We start from the raw sequence: 18,062 nt of genomic DNA, 5'->3' as shown, positions 1-18,062 counted from the left end.
ACTACTTTCCATGAGGTAGCACGTCTGCTTGTTAGGCCCAAATAAATAAAAATGTAAAACATTAATGAACATTCCCAAAGCTAACTTGAAATCGAACAATGACGCTCAATCTTTAACATCCAAAGCATTAATTACAGGTTAATATTAGTTTATTTTGTAGGAAAATCTTACAAAAAATCGAAATATAAGTTATAACATCTTTGCTTTTACTTATATAAGTATTTTATAAAGCCACATTTATATTGCAGCTAAGAAAACGGGGACAAAGGGGCTTTTATGACTGGAAAATACGAAACCAAGCAGAAAAAAAACAGAAATTTAAGAAGAAAAATGACAAAACGAAAACAAATATCACAAAACCTAAAATGTTTAATTGTAATAAATCGTATTTTGTCTGGTAAAATAAAATGTACAAACAATGATGACCATCTTAAGCAACATGCACAAGAAGAATATTTGATTAAGTATGGAAGATATTTATGAAAAAAATATAAATATTATACTTTGTTAGTATTGCATTTATACTAAGCTTTTAATATTGTTACACACATATCACACAATTCATGTACAAACCACTTAATTGTTGATTATTAACAATTTATCTCTTCTGAGCGTTCTCATAGCTCTGAAGTAGGATTACTGCAAAAACATACTGTTTCTTCAACGCCCACGGATAATGGATGCTTAAAGGTAATGCCATTTTTACTACTTCGAAACGATTTCAAAATATTTTTGAGTATAGTTGTAGTTAATTGCTGATTATTAATAATTTATGTCACTTATTAAATACTTTTTATATTTTTGGAAAATTGAGTCTTGCTTTAAGTTATGAATTATTGTCAACTGATTTTTGCAATGTCTTTTATAATGGAAGTTTGATAAATTTGATGATAAAGATTTATTATTGTAGAAATTTTGTTGATTATGTAAGAATATATTGTGTTTCTGGATTTTCATCTAAGCGTTTTTATAATATACTAGTGGTGCCCGCGGCTTCGCCCGCATTTTAAAGAAATAATATGACGGAAATTTTATAAACGGAAAATTGGTACCTGCTTTGGAATGACAATGGTGCCATCTGTCGAGAATTGGTCTTACAAACTCCCAAACCCTCGTGGGCTTTTGGACAACAACTTTGCTAAAGATCATCACTTGATCAAATGCGTAGTTTCCGATTCTATAACTACTTACGAATTAAAAATTAATTAAAAAAACCTTTTCCCACGGACTAAATTGTAAGTCTAAACCATTCTCAAGTCCCCTTGAACACACACAACAAATTTCATCAAAATCAGTTCCGTCGTTTAGGAGGAGTTCAGTGACATACACACGCACATAAGAAATATATAATATATAAAGATAATAAATATTTATTTAATCTAAATTTATTTTTTATTCATATAACCTTCAATTTTGGCGCTTCAATATGTTTACACATGCATTGTTCCTATAATATCTCGTATTTCATAAAGGTGATTAATTTTTTTATATTGTGTGGACACTAAATTGAGTTATAAAGACGTTTGTATTTATTTACTATTATAAAATACTGTTTATATAGTAAATAGTAAAATAGCATAGATATACTACTAATAAAGACGTACACAGGTTACTAACAAAACAATCGGCGCTTGTTGGTGGCACTCATCGCGAGAAATGTACACTACTTTACAAGTATTATATTTAAACAACACTAATAAATAGTCAAGAGGAGCAAGTAGGACACCATGTCTAACTGAATGTGCAAAAAAGGGAGAAACATATAACTTCATGCGTGACATTTATGATGTCTATTCGTCAAAGATGAGTTTGAGTCAGATGCGTCTATATGAAGTAATTGTAGAGTTCCTATAAGGTGGTTGATATAGAGGGAATAAATTCGTATATGAATTCATTTAGTATGGTATTAGTATTAAGAAAAAAAAAACGTAATTCAGTGCGTGTCTCTGCGTGAATGTTGCATGGAATGGAGTATAGAGAGATTCAAGAGTGTTTTATTATTACCTACTAGTATTAGTTAATTTAGATGCAGGTAAATAAAAATAGATTTTTATTTTTTTTCGTATGATTTAATTATCATCGTCTATGAAATGTTCAGAGCAAATCCGACTCCAATAATTTGGATGCCAATCGTCTTCCCTTTTTTGCTTGCGAACAATGTCCAACCAGTTTAGTCGCCCTATTTCATTTAATGGGAACCTAAAACATACACAAACATACAAACACTACACAGAAAGAGTATTAAAAATATCGACTAAAACATCAAATTAATAAATATAATATTACTTTCAAATTAGTAAATAATTTGTGTAATTTCTTACGGTTCATATACCAATAATGTACCTTCTGGACCATCTGTTAATTTAATCTATGATGCATGGATACGCATGATTCCTAACACTTCTTTTTTACACTTAGTAATTTACCCATATTTTTATTCGCTCTATTATCTGTGACATATGTGACATTTATTTACGTTAAATTTAATTTAAATTATTAAAAAATCGATAATAACTTCTTGGAATTGAAATACTTACGAATGACGAGTAATTCCACCACCTCTGTAATTTTTCCGCTGTAGTTTGTGCAAAATTTAATGACACAATACGGCATTTTTAATTGTTTTTCAACACAGACAGACACTTTGACATAGGAACGACCATTCTGAGAGGCGCGCGGCCCGTTAAAACGTAGTGATTACATTTTCTTTGCGGCCCGTACTAAGTTGTCATAGACCAATTAACCCAAAAATCATGTCATCAACCCAAACCAAAAATTTCGAACGTGTATGATTTATCTATGTCTTCATTAGTGGTATATCTATGTAAAATAGTAAATAAGTTATAAGCGTCTTTATTATTCGAAATTTTGTCTCCACACGGTATACAAAAAATAACCATCTTTATGAAATATGAGATATTATAGGCACAGTATAAGGATTTACCTACCAGTACCAGTAATTCCGCCCTGTCCTTGAATTATATTGAGGCCGCGTTTCTTCACCACTAGGCTATCACTGCTTCGTAGTACTGTAGTACTGTAGATAAAGGTAAAACAGCGAAAAAAAATATCAAAGGAAAAGATATTTCTTCTAGTGTTTACTACTTGGTCGGAATTAAAAAAAAACTGACGTCTCTATTGTGGGGGCCCCTCTTTTGTGGAGGCCCCGGTTGCCCTCCCTTAAATCCGGCCCTGAGTAAATTAATAAGTTATAATAAATAAGGTGCAAATTGGCTACTTGACACTTTTTGGGAAACTGTTTTAATGAATTCATATACGTATTATATATGCCTTTCATTGATCATTTTTTCGAAAAAAGGGCTATTTATTAATAAAAAACATATTTTTATTACGGTAAACGGAACGTTACGCCAAAACAGGCGGTCAAGTGTCATTTCGTAGCGTGACGTCAACACATTGAAAATATAGAAATAAACTTCAACGCTACACATACTTCAGGGGAAATCTTGGGAATTATTTAACTTTTATTAGTACAATTGCAAGAATGTCAAATTACAAGGCGTGTGCAGTGACGATGTGTACAAGTACGATCGCTAAATATCCTAACAAATTTGCTTATACAAGTTCCTAAACCCAAATCTCATAAACGTTAAAGAACTTGCAGATTCTTATATGTTTAAATTCTCTGTTTGCAAGCAATGACATTTTATATTATTTATGTAAGAGAAGTATTATTGAGAAAAAGGAATAAATTTAGTAACTCTCGAGTGATTCGTCAATTCCAAATCATTGGAACGGGACGTAATCAAAACAAAACAGCAAGTGGATGTATTCATATATTTAATATAATATATAGATGTCTATGATAAAAATAGAATTATAAGATGTCTATGAGAATTCTATTTTAAGGGCCCATTCTGTAATTAATAGGACACAATTAAAATATTTCATGACTGTGTTATTATTGCTTGTGCATGTGCACTGATTAACTTACAGGACTGTATAATTAAAAATACATGATTTGCTAATATTAGTCTTTTATTTCTTTATTTGGTTTATATGGTTCTATTGAGTACACACAGTAGAACTTTTGCATATATTTATCGTCATATGTTACAGTTACAATAATTACTACAGATCCTCAAAGCATTCTGAAGCTGTTATTTCCTTCGTTTATATTGAAGCTCTTGCTAATCTGAATTTGTGTGCTGCTTGCGTTAATGCTTTTCTTAATTCCTAAAATTATTTTCTGTAACAACTTATTTTTTTATCACTGTCATTTTCATAATTAAATCTGTAGTCCAATAACAGCAACTGTATGGTAGTTTTCCTTCCTTCATCTTTTTGGGTAGTTTATGTAAGTAAAGAACTACTGTTTATACACTTTCGAAACGTTTGGTTCCTCACTTCTTCTACAACTCCACATTAAAAATGCTACTGCATGTTTGCAGCATCCTTGGGAGGCAGGACAGTAATCCCATTTAATACTTTCCTTTTCATATACAATCATAGACACTGTGCATGACATTTGATGTACCTTGTGTTCAGGACAACTTTTACTTTTCATGAAACACAAGCTTGCCTTCTTCTTAAACTGCACATACCCTATAGCGTCGTCACTATAATGCTGTCGCGAGGATCTGAAATTATAAATATAACCAATAAATAACCTTAAAGCACTTCACATAACAATATAAGTATAGTTTAAAAATGCTTGATAATCACTTAAACATAACCTTTCTTCTATCGGATGTCGGCTAAGAAATGTTTTAACTGTCCGAAATGATTAAATGTAAAGAATATTTTACTTACGTTGTTTATTTGTGATTTCCACAGATTATTTCGCGGAAGTTTTTGTATTTATTTTTATTTATTGCATTGTATATCTTCTTTAAGCAGATACACGCTATCAACTTTAATATAGTGTGGATTTATATTGGTTCACAACATAAATTCAACCAACTCTAACAACAAACGATATAATTATTATTTGTCTTGTTTATTATGCGTGTGGTGACGTCACATGACATTTCAAGCAGCACCGTCCCCGTTTTGGAATTTACAACCCACAGATAAAAAATCGAAAATTTCTTTTTAGAAATAAAAATACTTATAGTGTATTAAAAATTAAACTAAATATTGCATAATTTATGTTTACTAATAAGCTATCATATCGATCATATTTCATATTTTATTGTCATTAGTGTCAAGTACCCAATTAGTATGTATGAAAAGTATAGTTATGTTCAACGAGAATACCTTTTGCTAAATTATTATTTGTATGTAATTTTCCTTCGTCCTATCCATTTATTTATTTATGAATCCAGATATTTTGCTCGGTAAAAAATCGAAATCCAATCTTTAAAAAAAGAAACAAATCATGATGGGACCTACTAGTGCAGACGCTATTAATAATTGTTTAAATAAAAAAAATGCCTAAAAACCGTCACTCTGACCGCTCATGCACAGTACAGATATGGAAATAGCGTCAGTTAATCCCAGCAAAACACAACAATTATTATTATTACAGTTTTAAATACAACTTGTGATACAACTTACTTTGATTTTTTGTAGATCTTTAATTACGGCGTAACCTTTTACGAATTTTGGCGGAAGTATACAAACGAATAGAAATGAAAGCAATAAATAAAATGAATAAGCATTAAAATGAATTAAAAAAATTATAACTCAATTTTGATGAAGCCGAATTCAAACAGCTGTATACCAGGCAATACACTCGTGGCATTTTTAAAAAGATCGCGGAAATAAATAGCAAACAAATAGCGACATGACCACTAGTTTTGACGTGACACTCGCTACTAGTCGCTACTAGCGGTGGTCGTTGAATAAACGAACTAGTTAAATCAACCGTTGTTTCACTTTCAACGAATCAACGTTAACCCAATAAAAATTAACTACATAGTTAAATTCGTCAAGGGCGTTGAACGGAACGTTTCGTTATTTTCAACGTAAATTTTATTTTGTTTAGAATTAAACTTACGTTAAAAATAAAATAAAAAAATATATTTTATAATATATGAGTAGCAGACGAGCATATATCTTAATTGTCGGTATAATAACATAATTTAAACTCCAATTATGTAGAATATATCTAATAATAGGGGCAGTTAGGGGCCTCGTCGATGCGCTTGTTTGTGTGAGTGTGCCGTTTCGAACGCTTTGTAGGGAGTTTCCATACTGTTTGATTATAGGTACGATGCATTTTATATGAAACACTAGCTGACCCGGTAAACTTTGTACCGCCTCAAAATCTATTTATCAAATATATTCATAAAATATAGCCTGTTACTCGTAGATAATGTAGCTTTCGAATGGTGAAAAAAAAATTAAAATCGGTCCAATAGTTTTTGAGCCTATTAATTTCAACTAAACAAAGTTTCGTATTTATGATATTATATAATAATAATAATAATAATAATAATATAATATAATGTATACTCTGATTCATAATTAGGTGTCCAAAATGTAAACAAAGGTGTTGAACTATCAAGAAAATACGTTAGAAATGGTAGTTTTTATTTTTGTCGATATTTAAGTAATAAAATAATAATCTAAATAAATTAAGGTTAATTCACATTTTTTAATATTTATATCACCTCAATTTCATTCCATATAAAAAACAAAGTCTATGGTAGAAAATTAAAATGTGATAATGGTAACACAATCGGAACCCAAGGCATTTCTTGTGCTGTCATTTTTAAGTTTCATAACTGATATTATTCATTTTTGTGATTGTGATCAAACACTAATGTTTTCTTGTTTACATAATGCGTTTGTTAAATTGTGTATATTTGTTAAATTTTCGTTTTTTGTTGAGTTTGTTAAAGTTTGTGTTTCTTGTTAATTTTGACAGTGACATTTCTTTGTTTACATTTTGGACACCTAATTATGAATCAGACTATAGATATACATAATATTGTGCCGAGAGATTTTCTCACCAATTCACTTGGTGGCGCTTTTGCGCATACGTGTCCATTTTATCACGTAAGATGTCTCTCTTTTCCTATCTAGGTTACTATACTCATTGATTTAATTCAGAACATAAAGAAAAATATATATGAAGGATTCTATATCGCATAAAAAATGTATTTTTTAAACATAATAAGATCTGACTTTTGCCTATAATCACTAGTGACATCTAGGTAGCAGATTTCCGTGCAGGTTAAATACTTTCAATGTTGCATGTTGTAGAATTTTGAACTGCCATTGGCTATAGATTATATAACAACAGATTATAAATATGTTTGCTAGACACACGTAAAAAGTCAAAAATAATAATTCGAAACGAAACAAAGTTTGATGTTTGCAGCGCTTGTACTTTGCTTGTTGCTTTTGCCAAATCTCGAAATTTTGTGACACTAAATTAAGGAAATTAATGAATTAATTAAGTTTGCGTTTCCTGACCCAGAAGAGTGGCGGTTGGCAAGAATTTATTTGCGTATTTAATATAAATCAAGTGAAGTTGTGGGGCCATTTCTTATAGGTAGGTAAACAATCGATATATATATATACTTGCTTAAAAGTAATTAAATTTGTTCAATTAACTATTTGCTATTCGGGCTACAAAGAAGTTTTGAATAAAGTGTGTTAATCTTGTCTAAATTATCAAATTAATGTTGGCCGGTAACGATGTTTTGTGGGTGGAATGGCACATTATTTACGTTCGTTAGATAATTTGTTTGTTGCCTCTAATTGTTTCATTGGCGATTCCTTTGCAGTGTGTAAGCACATGATGTCCAGTAAATCAGGAGAGGAAAGATAACGTGTAGGTTAAAAGATAAACTAGGTTGTTCATGAAAGCAATAATATTTTGTAGAGAAGTAGGTATGCGCCATACAGCGCGAAATGCCTCGGGATATTCTTAGCGACAGCCTGGCCGTTTTAAGGATTGTTGAGGTATGTATACCTTGTAATTTCATTTTTTTACACAAGTAATATAAACATTATCATTCATAACTTTTTGCTTATATATTTATTTATATAAACGCTAATTACAAAATTAACACAGAAAATTAAAAATTGATTGTTATAGATATTGTTTGTTAACATATAAATTACTACACATAACATTGAAAGTATATATTGTTATAAAACATTATAGCCTATTTTATTATAAGGTATTTATACTATTAACTTGTTATAAATCTAAATATACTCATCATGATCAACCTCAGTAAATCTTGCAGTAATAAGATTGTACAGAAGTAAATGAGGAATTTCTTATTATTAACCTTATAGAAGATAAAACAATCTCTATCTGTCACTACTAGACATCGGATTATGTGCACTATCAAAATGCCGAAATGTGAATGCAAATATGCACTTAAAAAGGATGAAAGATATGCACTATCAAATTACTATATATTATTAAGTTTATGTTATGGAATCAGAGTCTTAAGTTATTGGAATTAGGATCAAGTTTATCAACAATCTATTTTTCTTTTTTGTCAAACCATAATAAAATAACAGCCATATTACTCTGTTACCAAAGTGTGAACATATTATTAGAACATTTTATAACATCTACCAAACTAATTTAAAAAAATTGATGACAATTTTTTAATTACTGACTGAAAATAATGGAAAATTAAAAAAAAATATACATTTAATAAAACTTTTTAATTTTTAAATCTTTTCCGAATTTCTGAAAAATCAAGGTCATCATCATCATCTAAAGTTTTAGTATTTTGTAACTGATTGTAATATGAATGTTATATTTATGGTACAATGGTATGGTATTTTACAACTTTATACTTATTGGACAGAAAATAATGTAAATGGGGCATCACCCCACTGTAATCTTACAGTTATGAACCATAAAAACAATATGCCGAATTCATATAACTACTGATATATGCACTATCAATGAAAAAGTACTAAAATATGCAATAATGCCAAAAAAGTGGTGCTTTATGCATTTGCATATCCAAATGTGCAATTTTATTTTTATACATTTGCGTATCCTAATATGCAATTGCATCTATACCAATGTCTAGTCATTACACCTATTTTTAGATGGTTTTAGCTTACTTTGTCCCGATGCTGTTATGGTAATAACGCTAATAAAAAGGTGCAATAGACTTTTTAAATACATCCTATATTCTTTTGATAATGTCATAAAAAATGTTTTGTATTTTGCTGGAACTTTAAGGTCTTATTACATTTTTCTTTAACTGATGAATACGCTGTTGGCCATGATACTTTACAGATATCTATGTTACAGATATCATCACATCACATAATGCATAAACACATGTTTTGATGTTCCTCATCTGAGTATAACAAAAATTTAGATTGGTTACGAAGACATTATCGAACATTTACTCTCAATCATCAGTATATTTGTCCTTTTTGCTTTCATAAATCTAATGTCCATGATTAATTTGATGGTTATTTGTTTTTGCATTGTACAATAATTATTCTATATCAATTCTAATCAATACATACTATAAGAATGCCAGCTTAGCATGTCTGTACACTGAATATAATATTTCAAAAAATACTATTTAGAAGAACTGAGAATACATAGTCATTTCTAGCATTTTTATCTGAGTGTTTGAAATTGCATCATGCAAAAACTACTAAATTGAATTCAATGGATTATCAATTTATTCAAAGTCCATATCATGATTTATCCTTTAGTCTTTATTTCATTCAAATTGATTTAATCTTTTAAAACTTATTACAATTTAAAGATAAAAGTATTTTTATATCACATGATGTGTATGTGGAGCTGAAAATTCCAATTTACCAGTGATCTTGATAGGTGGCATTTTACAATGTTGTACAATTTGTATAATATCTTTAAACCACTGAAATGAAATTGCAGGCACAACTAGTCACTAACATGCCTGAGGATATTTTCGGTAGTTTGAGCTATACTAATAAAAAGGAAAATTAAAAGTGAATTCCTTCAACCACCCCCACCATTATAAATTCATATCTTTAAAATTAATATATTGTTTTGATATGAGTTAAGAAGCCTATTGTAGCTATTTAATTTTTTACATAGTTCATCCAATGTCCAAGTTAAATTTAATTGCTAAACTAATTTCTGTTCGATTTTTAACTAATAAGCATCCTAAGCCATACACCTATATATAAAAAATATATATTCAAGAATTACAAATATTGCATACAGTTGTCATTCATTCTTACAAGGTACATAGATAAATAAAGGTTTTTTTTTTAAACTATGGACTTGTTTCTGTAAATGTTCTCAATATGAATAGTTGTATTACAATAATTACAAGTATCATTATGTTAGTTTTGTTGACATAAGAGATCAAGAGAGGCTTTACTATGATGTCTCTTATGTAAAATGTCTTAGTGAACAGTAACAGTTAATTCATCTCATGTTACATAATTATGCAAGTACAGCAGAACATTATGATATTATCAAAGTAATTTAATAATAATGATCTTTGTGGCTGCCATATTATAAATGATATAGGTGTGTGTCATGTTTTCTTTATTTGGTAGCTAAGGAATATTAAATTACAAAATTATATGTACTAATTGATGTAACCTGGCTTTGCTTTGCTGTAACATAGGCTTATTTTGTGAATTTTGGAATGAAAATCATATAAGTCACTAATAGAAATGCTACATTGAGCAAAAGTTTCAAGACATTCATCAGTTGGAAATTGGAGGTGGAGTTAATGTATATTAATTAATGAAAGAGTAACTGTAAGGCCAAAATGGATATGAAACAAATACATTGCATATTAAAAGGCTTTGATTGTTGCCATCAGGTATCATAGTCATTAGTTAATAAATACATATATGGACTCAAAAAGAAATGAAAAATATAACATAGAAGGTATTGTGGTACTATCAATATTTAGCACAATTTATCTGGAAGTTAAATTAGTTTTACTATATTACATGACATTGATATCAAATATCATATAATGCATCTTTCAATCTCAATTGGCCCTTGTGTCCTATCCTATCTATGTAATGCTGCTACTGATAAGAATGTAAAGCAAGTACAAATACAGTTACCACATATTACATAATTGTAAAACAATAACAGACATGAAGTAATACTATTATATCATGGTATCATGAACCATTATGAGTTACAAAAAATGTTTCTAAGGACATATTAATAAATCCAAATTCCTGTTGTTTAATACCTATTATTAATTTGTGACTAGCAAAGATTGAAATTCGACAATTAATAGTCTGCAGAAATGTCAAATGTTTATCCTTGGTAGGCAATAGTTATATTGGTATGTTTGTTTAGTAATAACGGGCATTAATGAACCTCATGTCTATGATTATATATGTATGAATTTACATGGGATGTAATGTTTATAGCATGAAGATGAGGAGAACTGGCCATTGGAGGAGAAGGTCTCGTGTAAACCAAGCAGCAAAAAAAATTGCAATGCACCGAGCAAAGAGCAAAACTACACAAAAGATGACTGCGCATGTTACTATAATTATGGGTAAAATTGAATTGAATACTTTATTTATTTATATCGCCAGCAATTATTACGTTTAAATAAGCCATAATACAGTAAATGAATAAACACTTATAAGTCCAAGTCTAAAGCTAAGTTAAATGCATGTTAGGAGCACAAAAATATGCGTATATAAAAAACCATGGGTACAAAAAAGAATAGTAGAATATGAACAAAAGGTAAAAAAAAAGGTACAATATCAGGCATTTTTTGTAATGTTACATTTAAATCGGATGGAATCGTCTATTACTTAGAGATATAAGGTTTTTTAATTATGCTTTTGACTCTGTGAACATAATATTTGCAAACTTCCTTTTTGTGACAATTTTAATAAGGCTTTCTAGCATGTTTAATTATGCTTTTGACTCTGTGAACATAATATTTGCAAACTTCCTTTTTGTGACAATTTTAATAAGGCTTTCTAGCATGTTTATTTTTTATAGTTGTAAATTTACTTCGAAAAGAATATATGCATTTTATCAAGTTGTTTCTTACTTATCTGTTCTCTGTCCTACATAGTAAGAACACTATATGTACCTTATACCTTATATACCTATTATTAGTCTTAATAGAAACGATAAAATACATATAACTAATGGTAAAGTCACAGTTTTACTTTCTTAAAAACTTAACGACACTACGTGTTAAAAAAATTGAACAAGTATTGAAATGTCAGCAAGGTAATCGTGTAGTAAAATGTATTTAACATGAGACGACCTAGTGCACTTCGCACCACCTGAAATGATTTGATTCTAATTTTTGAATGTGACAAAAAATTCTTAGATTCTTAAACGTTTTTAATAATTTATTTTGATAAGGATTAATATGTATTTGATATCTATCTCATCGAACCATTCACTTAAGGTATTTATCATTTTTAAAACATAAAAAGAGTAATTGCGGGTCATCTATATAATATATAGGTAGACATATATTCTCGCGGACTTAAGTGTAGACCTTTTTATGATGATAAAATTTGTCATACATACTTGCTTCATAATGGTAACGTTTTCCGCAGCGTTCGGCAAAGTAGGTACCCGGAAGACGTTGTCAATTTATTCAGTCTTTAACTTCTTTTCTTCATTTTTCAAATGTTTTAATAGTTAATCTGCGAATCCAGGAGGAGATAAAACCAACAAAACAAAAATTATGAAAATTGATCCAGCCGTTCTAAATGGCCTAACTCACGGTTGTGGACTCTGTTATATATACATTTATTTATATACATGTTTTATATTTTTATGGATTTAAAAGGTTGGTAACGTTTTAGTTTTGGGTGAGATAAACAACCATGAAGGGTTTCAGCCTAGGCGACAGCGCGGCGAATCGTCAGAATGACCCTATATACCAGTACAAGACGAGCAGTCTGCCGGCCGCGTCGTCCATTAACCAGACCTGGGATGAGATAGTTTGTTCGGCAATGAGGGTCGCCCCCGAGGACATAGCCAACCAACTGTCCCTGCTCGACCTGCCTTGCTTCAAATCCATCAAGCCCGAGGAGCTCACTTCGTGCGGGTGGAACAAGGCCAACAAGCTGACAGTGGCACCCAACGTCGTGGCATTCACCAAGAGGTTTAATAGGGTAAGCTCTTTTGGTATTCACAATCGTATTCTAAATTTTAACCACTTGCAGATTACATGTACGTACGAGTAATTAAATCTAGAATCTTGTGTAAATTAAAAATACGCATATAGACCCATCAAATATTATATATTAGCGGGACTCGAATTATAACCTTGGTGTTTTGATAATTCAGTAAAACCTTACATTTAAGTAAAATTCTTCTCAAAATCAGTTAAGATATTTCGAAGACAAATTAATTTACTACAAAATCAATTGAAGAGTCAGTATGCGACATAGCGGTCAGACACTGTATTAATACGTTTAAAGTACAAACAGCGCAATAATGGCCGGGAGTTACATAAAGTATTTGTCATCTTAAAAGGATAATCAGTGCTTGTGTCGGCTCAATTCTAGTAGGTACATTAAAGCTCTGAGGGTAGGCAACATTGAAGCATGTTCTCAAATATAATTGTGAGGTTAACGTACTAGGCAGTGTTTTTCATTTTCTAATGGCGTTCTGGTAATGCCATCCCTGGACAGAAGATCCAAGTTATGCCGATGGCAATGTTTCTATTTTATTTCTCATTAAAGTTAAGCATTACACTTATTCTCCGGCTAGATTCTTAAGAAGGTTTAAATAGATAATTATAAAAAATAAACTAAATAATTACATAGCATTACTATCTTCTCGTATCTAAAGTTGCAGAATAATTGCTCAAGGAGATACGAATCGAACTCGCTCGTAGAGGGTCCCGATACCACGATATTTTCGTTTTATTTTTTGTATTTGTTATCATAGCATAGAAGTAAATGTATTGTGAAAATGTATACTGTCTATCTATTACGGTTTAATAAATAAAGCGAAAAGCGTTGAAAAATAATGATTTCTTGCATGGCGACCCCCTTTTATTTTCATTTTTTTTTATTTTTAGTATTTGTTGTTATAGCGTCCACCATCATACACATTCTATGAAAATTTAAAGTGTCTATCCATTACGGTTCAGGAGCCCTGTGACAGACGGAAAGAAAGCGGAGGCTTAGTAATTGGATTCCGTTTTAATCTTTTGGACACGGAACGTTACACTGTTACAGCGAACTCTCAAAGGCTCTCGCGGAAGCTCATGCTCCTATGTAGGTCCGATTGAATTGAAATTTTTATGTTAGTCAATGTTGCCAAGCCTATATATACACATGAGTAAAACTAGTAAATGGTAAATAAAACTACCTCATTACCATGACAATGTTGTCAGTAGTAGATTATATCCGTAAAAATGTGTTTTGTCAAGAATATCTGTAAGGATGATTATCTTGGTGGCCACCATTCGTCGGTGAATATTTATATGATCATTTCCTTTGTGTTGCATCTTTTGCGTAGAATCTCTGGGGTTGTGCGCAGTTAAAGTTGCCGATAACACAACATTGTAAAAGGTCAAATTAGGTCAAGAGCAATGTAGGGTTAATTGAGTCTTTTGTGCTTTACAATTGCTGTTCAGATTGAAATCTGCCAATTTTGAATACCAAATCGATGTTTACACGGGGGGAACTTTAATATAAAATTGATTGTAAAGTTAACCGTCAGTCACTCGGACTACTTGCAGGAGATTACTCCCGCTTTCACACACGGCTCCTTGGTAAAAAAACAGTATAATAAAACTTAACTGAATGTCCATTATATCAGATCTTAGGCAAGGGAAACTGGATTTCTTAAAAGACAGCTCACAATTTTCGTCCCATAAATTTAGATTACGGGGCAGCCTTCAATTTCTTTAAAAGGGTCGGGACCATAATTATGAAGGGTTTTTATTTCATCGTGTCGTACCAAACTATTAGGCATATTATGTGGCACTGAGGTTTATGGTAAAGGTTGGATTAGTATAAGTAATTAAGAGTTCTTACAAATCTTACGCTTACGGAAACCATTAACGTTAGAGGACATAATTAAGAACTGGTATAAAATGAAAGAGAAACATGGAGATCCAATTTTCCCTCTGTTGTCGGACCACTTGTAAAGTTTTCGTTCGATTGCAGGTGAGCTTCTGGACAGTACAAGAAATATTGAATGGCCAGACGCCCAAGGCACGCGCAGAGACGATAGCTCACTTCATCAAGGTGGCTAAGAAGCTGCACGAGCTCAACAACCTTCATTCGCTGTTTGCGGTTGTCTCCGCGCTCAACAGTTCCAGCATTTACAGGTGTGATTTTTTTTGTCTCTGCTGAATTCTATTGATCAATCTGTTTATGGTTGTTTTTATAACGATTAATCCACGCACCTTTTTTTCTTTGATGGAATCCACGGGGAAAGAAGTCATTGCCACCCTTGTACTTTTAATCAAGCGGTAAAAGGATTGAAATGTTCCTTGAGAACGTTTGTAGATCAGTTGCTACCCAATCTATTTACTTTTTGTGAGAAGACAAGAAATAAGACAGTTTTGGCCTACTAGGATAGTCATATGGATCTCTGCAGACAATACATTGGATACATTGAAATAATAGCAAAATTTTCCTTTAAACGACAATATAGCAGAGCTTGACGACACTGTTAAGTAAAATAGAGATAGGGTTTGCCCGTGGTACCGCCGAAGTTGAATTAACAACTTTTCAACCATTATAGTAAATGGCTAGCTTTGTGACTGCGCAATTTTGTGTAAGAACTGCAATGGCATCTTTAATCGAGATTTTGTGTTTTCATTTTTTGCGATACACTTAACATGAAATCTGATATTAAGTTAATAATCTCAACTTGGCATAGGGAAAAGCCAAGAGTTTATAATACGATTTTCGAACAGAATTTATTATGTAATAAAATACGCTGTATCAATAGGTCTTGTTCACGCACATTGAACTACAGCAGTGCCAGGACTGATACCGTAAGGCAAACATAGGTGTTGCAGACGAACTATAGTGTAACTTTTAGCCACTTGTAACCTTTTTTTAAATGTTCTTCCGAATAGATTGACGAAGACCTGGGCTTGCGTGCCCAAGAAAGACAAGCAGCAGTTCGACAAGCTAGCCGAGTTGTTCGGTGAGAAGGACAACTGGACGGCGCTTAGAGAGTACCTGAGGTCTATTTCCCTGCCGTGTATACCGCATCTTGGTGAGTGGAAGATTTATTTACTAGTCTATAAACTACTGTTTTGGATTCAAACCCGAATCTCCAGTGAGTGAATTCATATGCCACTGACTTCGGTCAATTTTAGCGTTAAAATATAATCTTCAACCAATTACAGTCTCACCGTTGGGCACTGGTATCCTTTTGTAATGAATGAATGAGAGTAATCTGTCTCTGTTTTGTATACAAGCAGTGTTTGTATTATAATTCGTACATTATTTGTGCGACAAAGGTGATATATTTTAGCTCCTGGGTGTAAATTTACAATGCAGATCCTAGGTTTTGTTCATACTTTAAGAGGCAAGTCGAACTGAAAAGATGTTCTTATCATAATAAAATGATTTAAGATAAATGTTGTCTATAATGTTAGTATAGGCAAAACTGATAAATTGGCGAGCGTTAAATTTTAAAGCATCGGTTATGGACGTATTGACACAGGCAGCTTATCATTTGTCTTATCTATGGTCCTTCACTAGAATACGCCCGGTTGGTCGTTTCCGTACATTTTTATATTACATGTTTACTATTGAGTATGATATGCTATCATAAAAAATGCAGTTTTACATGTATGTATTCAGTATATATGTTATAAAACCTAATTATAGATTAAGTAAAGTAAATAGACTATTAGCAAACGAATGAAAGATATCTATGGGTACATATAAATTTTTAAAGAATGAAAAGTGTTCATTCGGGTTCAATTCTGATATGTTGTTATATTATAGCAGTACTTTACACGTTTATTAGCATCCTAATTTTTTGATCAATTCCAAGTTTAAGGCATAGCACTTTAGAAACGAGGTTTCGCCTGCGCGTGTGGTCATATTTCTTTTTTATTTTATATTTTTCATAATATAGGAGTAGTAGGACGTTGGAGTATACGAGCATGCAGTCCACCTGATGGTCAGTAGCTACTGCCTCCCGTGGACATCCGTAATCAAGCCCAGATAGGATAAGATATTTCTATCTGAGGTCGGCCACAGACGCGCCGCTACCCCTGAGGACTAAGCTGGAATGCCTCGGATAAGTATGTCTCTCTTACCACACCCTTCAAACCAGAACAGAGCAGCGCTTAACAATGTTGTTGTCAGGTAGAAATAGGTGGGGCGGTGGTGCCGTCGGAATATATCTTTAACCTATTTTTTATATTTTATACGGACTTGGATACAGAAACGGAACTATGCGAGAGTTCTTACTATAGGTTTATTATTTAACTATTTAATGACGAAAAATGTACAGTAATCTATATATTTTGTGATATATGCGAGTTTCTATACAATATAGTGTTTGAAAAAAATAATAGGATTAGGATTTTTAACGATTAGGATTTTTATGTGGCTTGAGTATGGGGAAGGCGAGTGTTGTGGAAACAGTTTGTTAAACGCGAATCAAACCACGCGTCATAGCTAGTGACACGCGGATCGCCTGCACGTGTGTCGGTCTTATATTTATGAAAGCGATGCGCTGTTGTTACAAGCGGCCGTCGGTTATGAATATCCTTTGAATATTTGAGTGGCCTATAATGTCTTATGCTTGATGTACTTCAACCCTGATAGATATCCACGACCCATTCCTGACCTCCTTGATACGAGGACGTTTCGAGGACATGCAAGTCACAGTAGATTGCATAGTATATAATCAGTAAGGCTATTATCTAAGTACGCTTACTTTTGTGTATGATACATTCGTATTTACGTACCTATTACATCGTAGAAATTATGTGATTTTGTAAATAGATAAACAATTTCCAATTGATGCAGTACAATTAGAAGAGGTTCTGGTAGAATCCGACCTGCAGAGCGGTTGTGTTTTTAGGTTAACGATTATGTAAAATCTATATATATAATCTATTTAAAAAAATACATAGCATAGGTATATAAGTAGTTGAGGTAAGTTTGTAGTAAATAATGTTTGTAGGAAAGTATAGCTTCAGACA

General features: G+C 31.7%; 1 protein-coding gene and 1 long non-coding RNA gene across 5 annotated transcripts in view; one reads left to right on the top strand and one right to left on the bottom strand.

Moving 5' to 3' along the window:
* Nucleotides 1–4,401: 4,401 nt before the first annotated feature.
* LOC140743233 (uncharacterized) lies at nt 4,402–5,247 on the bottom strand. Its single transcript, XR_012102423.1, has 2 exons — nt 4,774–5,247; nt 4,402–4,601 (listed from the first exon to the last, which is right to left on the bottom strand). It is a non-coding gene; the product is annotated as an uncharacterized LOC140743233 (long non-coding RNA).
* A 1,381-nt stretch (nt 5,248–6,628) lies between these two features.
* The window catches only part of RalGPS (Ral GEF with PH domain and SH3 binding motif), a 49,603-nt gene continuing 38,169 nt past the window's right edge, over nt 6,629–18,062 (top strand). Inside the window, exons 1-7 of one of the 4 annotated variants that reach the window (XM_073074353.1) lie at nt 6,629–6,966; nt 7,391–7,465; nt 7,701–7,878; nt 11,308–11,438; nt 12,759–13,035; nt 15,046–15,209; nt 15,969–16,111. In XM_073074353.1, the coding sequence (XP_072930454.1) occupies nt 7,828–7,878; nt 11,308–11,438; nt 12,759–13,035; nt 15,046–15,209; nt 15,969–16,111 (766 nt within the window). In that variant the 5' untranslated portion in view covers nt 6,629–6,966; nt 7,391–7,465; nt 7,701–7,827. Of the gene's footprint in view, nt 6,967–7,193; nt 7,466–7,700; nt 7,879–11,307; nt 11,439–12,758; nt 13,036–15,045; nt 15,210–15,968; nt 16,112–18,062 lie in introns of those variants that run through there. The other 3 variants (XM_073074355.1, XM_073074352.1, XM_073074354.1) reach the window with 3 other exon arrangements.

This window comes from Epargyreus clarus, unplaced genomic scaffold, assembly GCF_041222505.1.
Source record: "Epargyreus clarus isolate Ecla_fem2 unplaced genomic scaffold, WU_Ecla_fem_2.2 ptg000007l, whole genome shotgun sequence".
Lineage (NCBI taxonomy): Eukaryota > Metazoa > Arthropoda > Insecta > Lepidoptera > Hesperiidae > Epargyreus > Epargyreus clarus.
The sequence above is the reverse complement of the archived record's forward strand: the minus strand, read 5'-3'. Positions and strand labels throughout refer to the sequence as shown.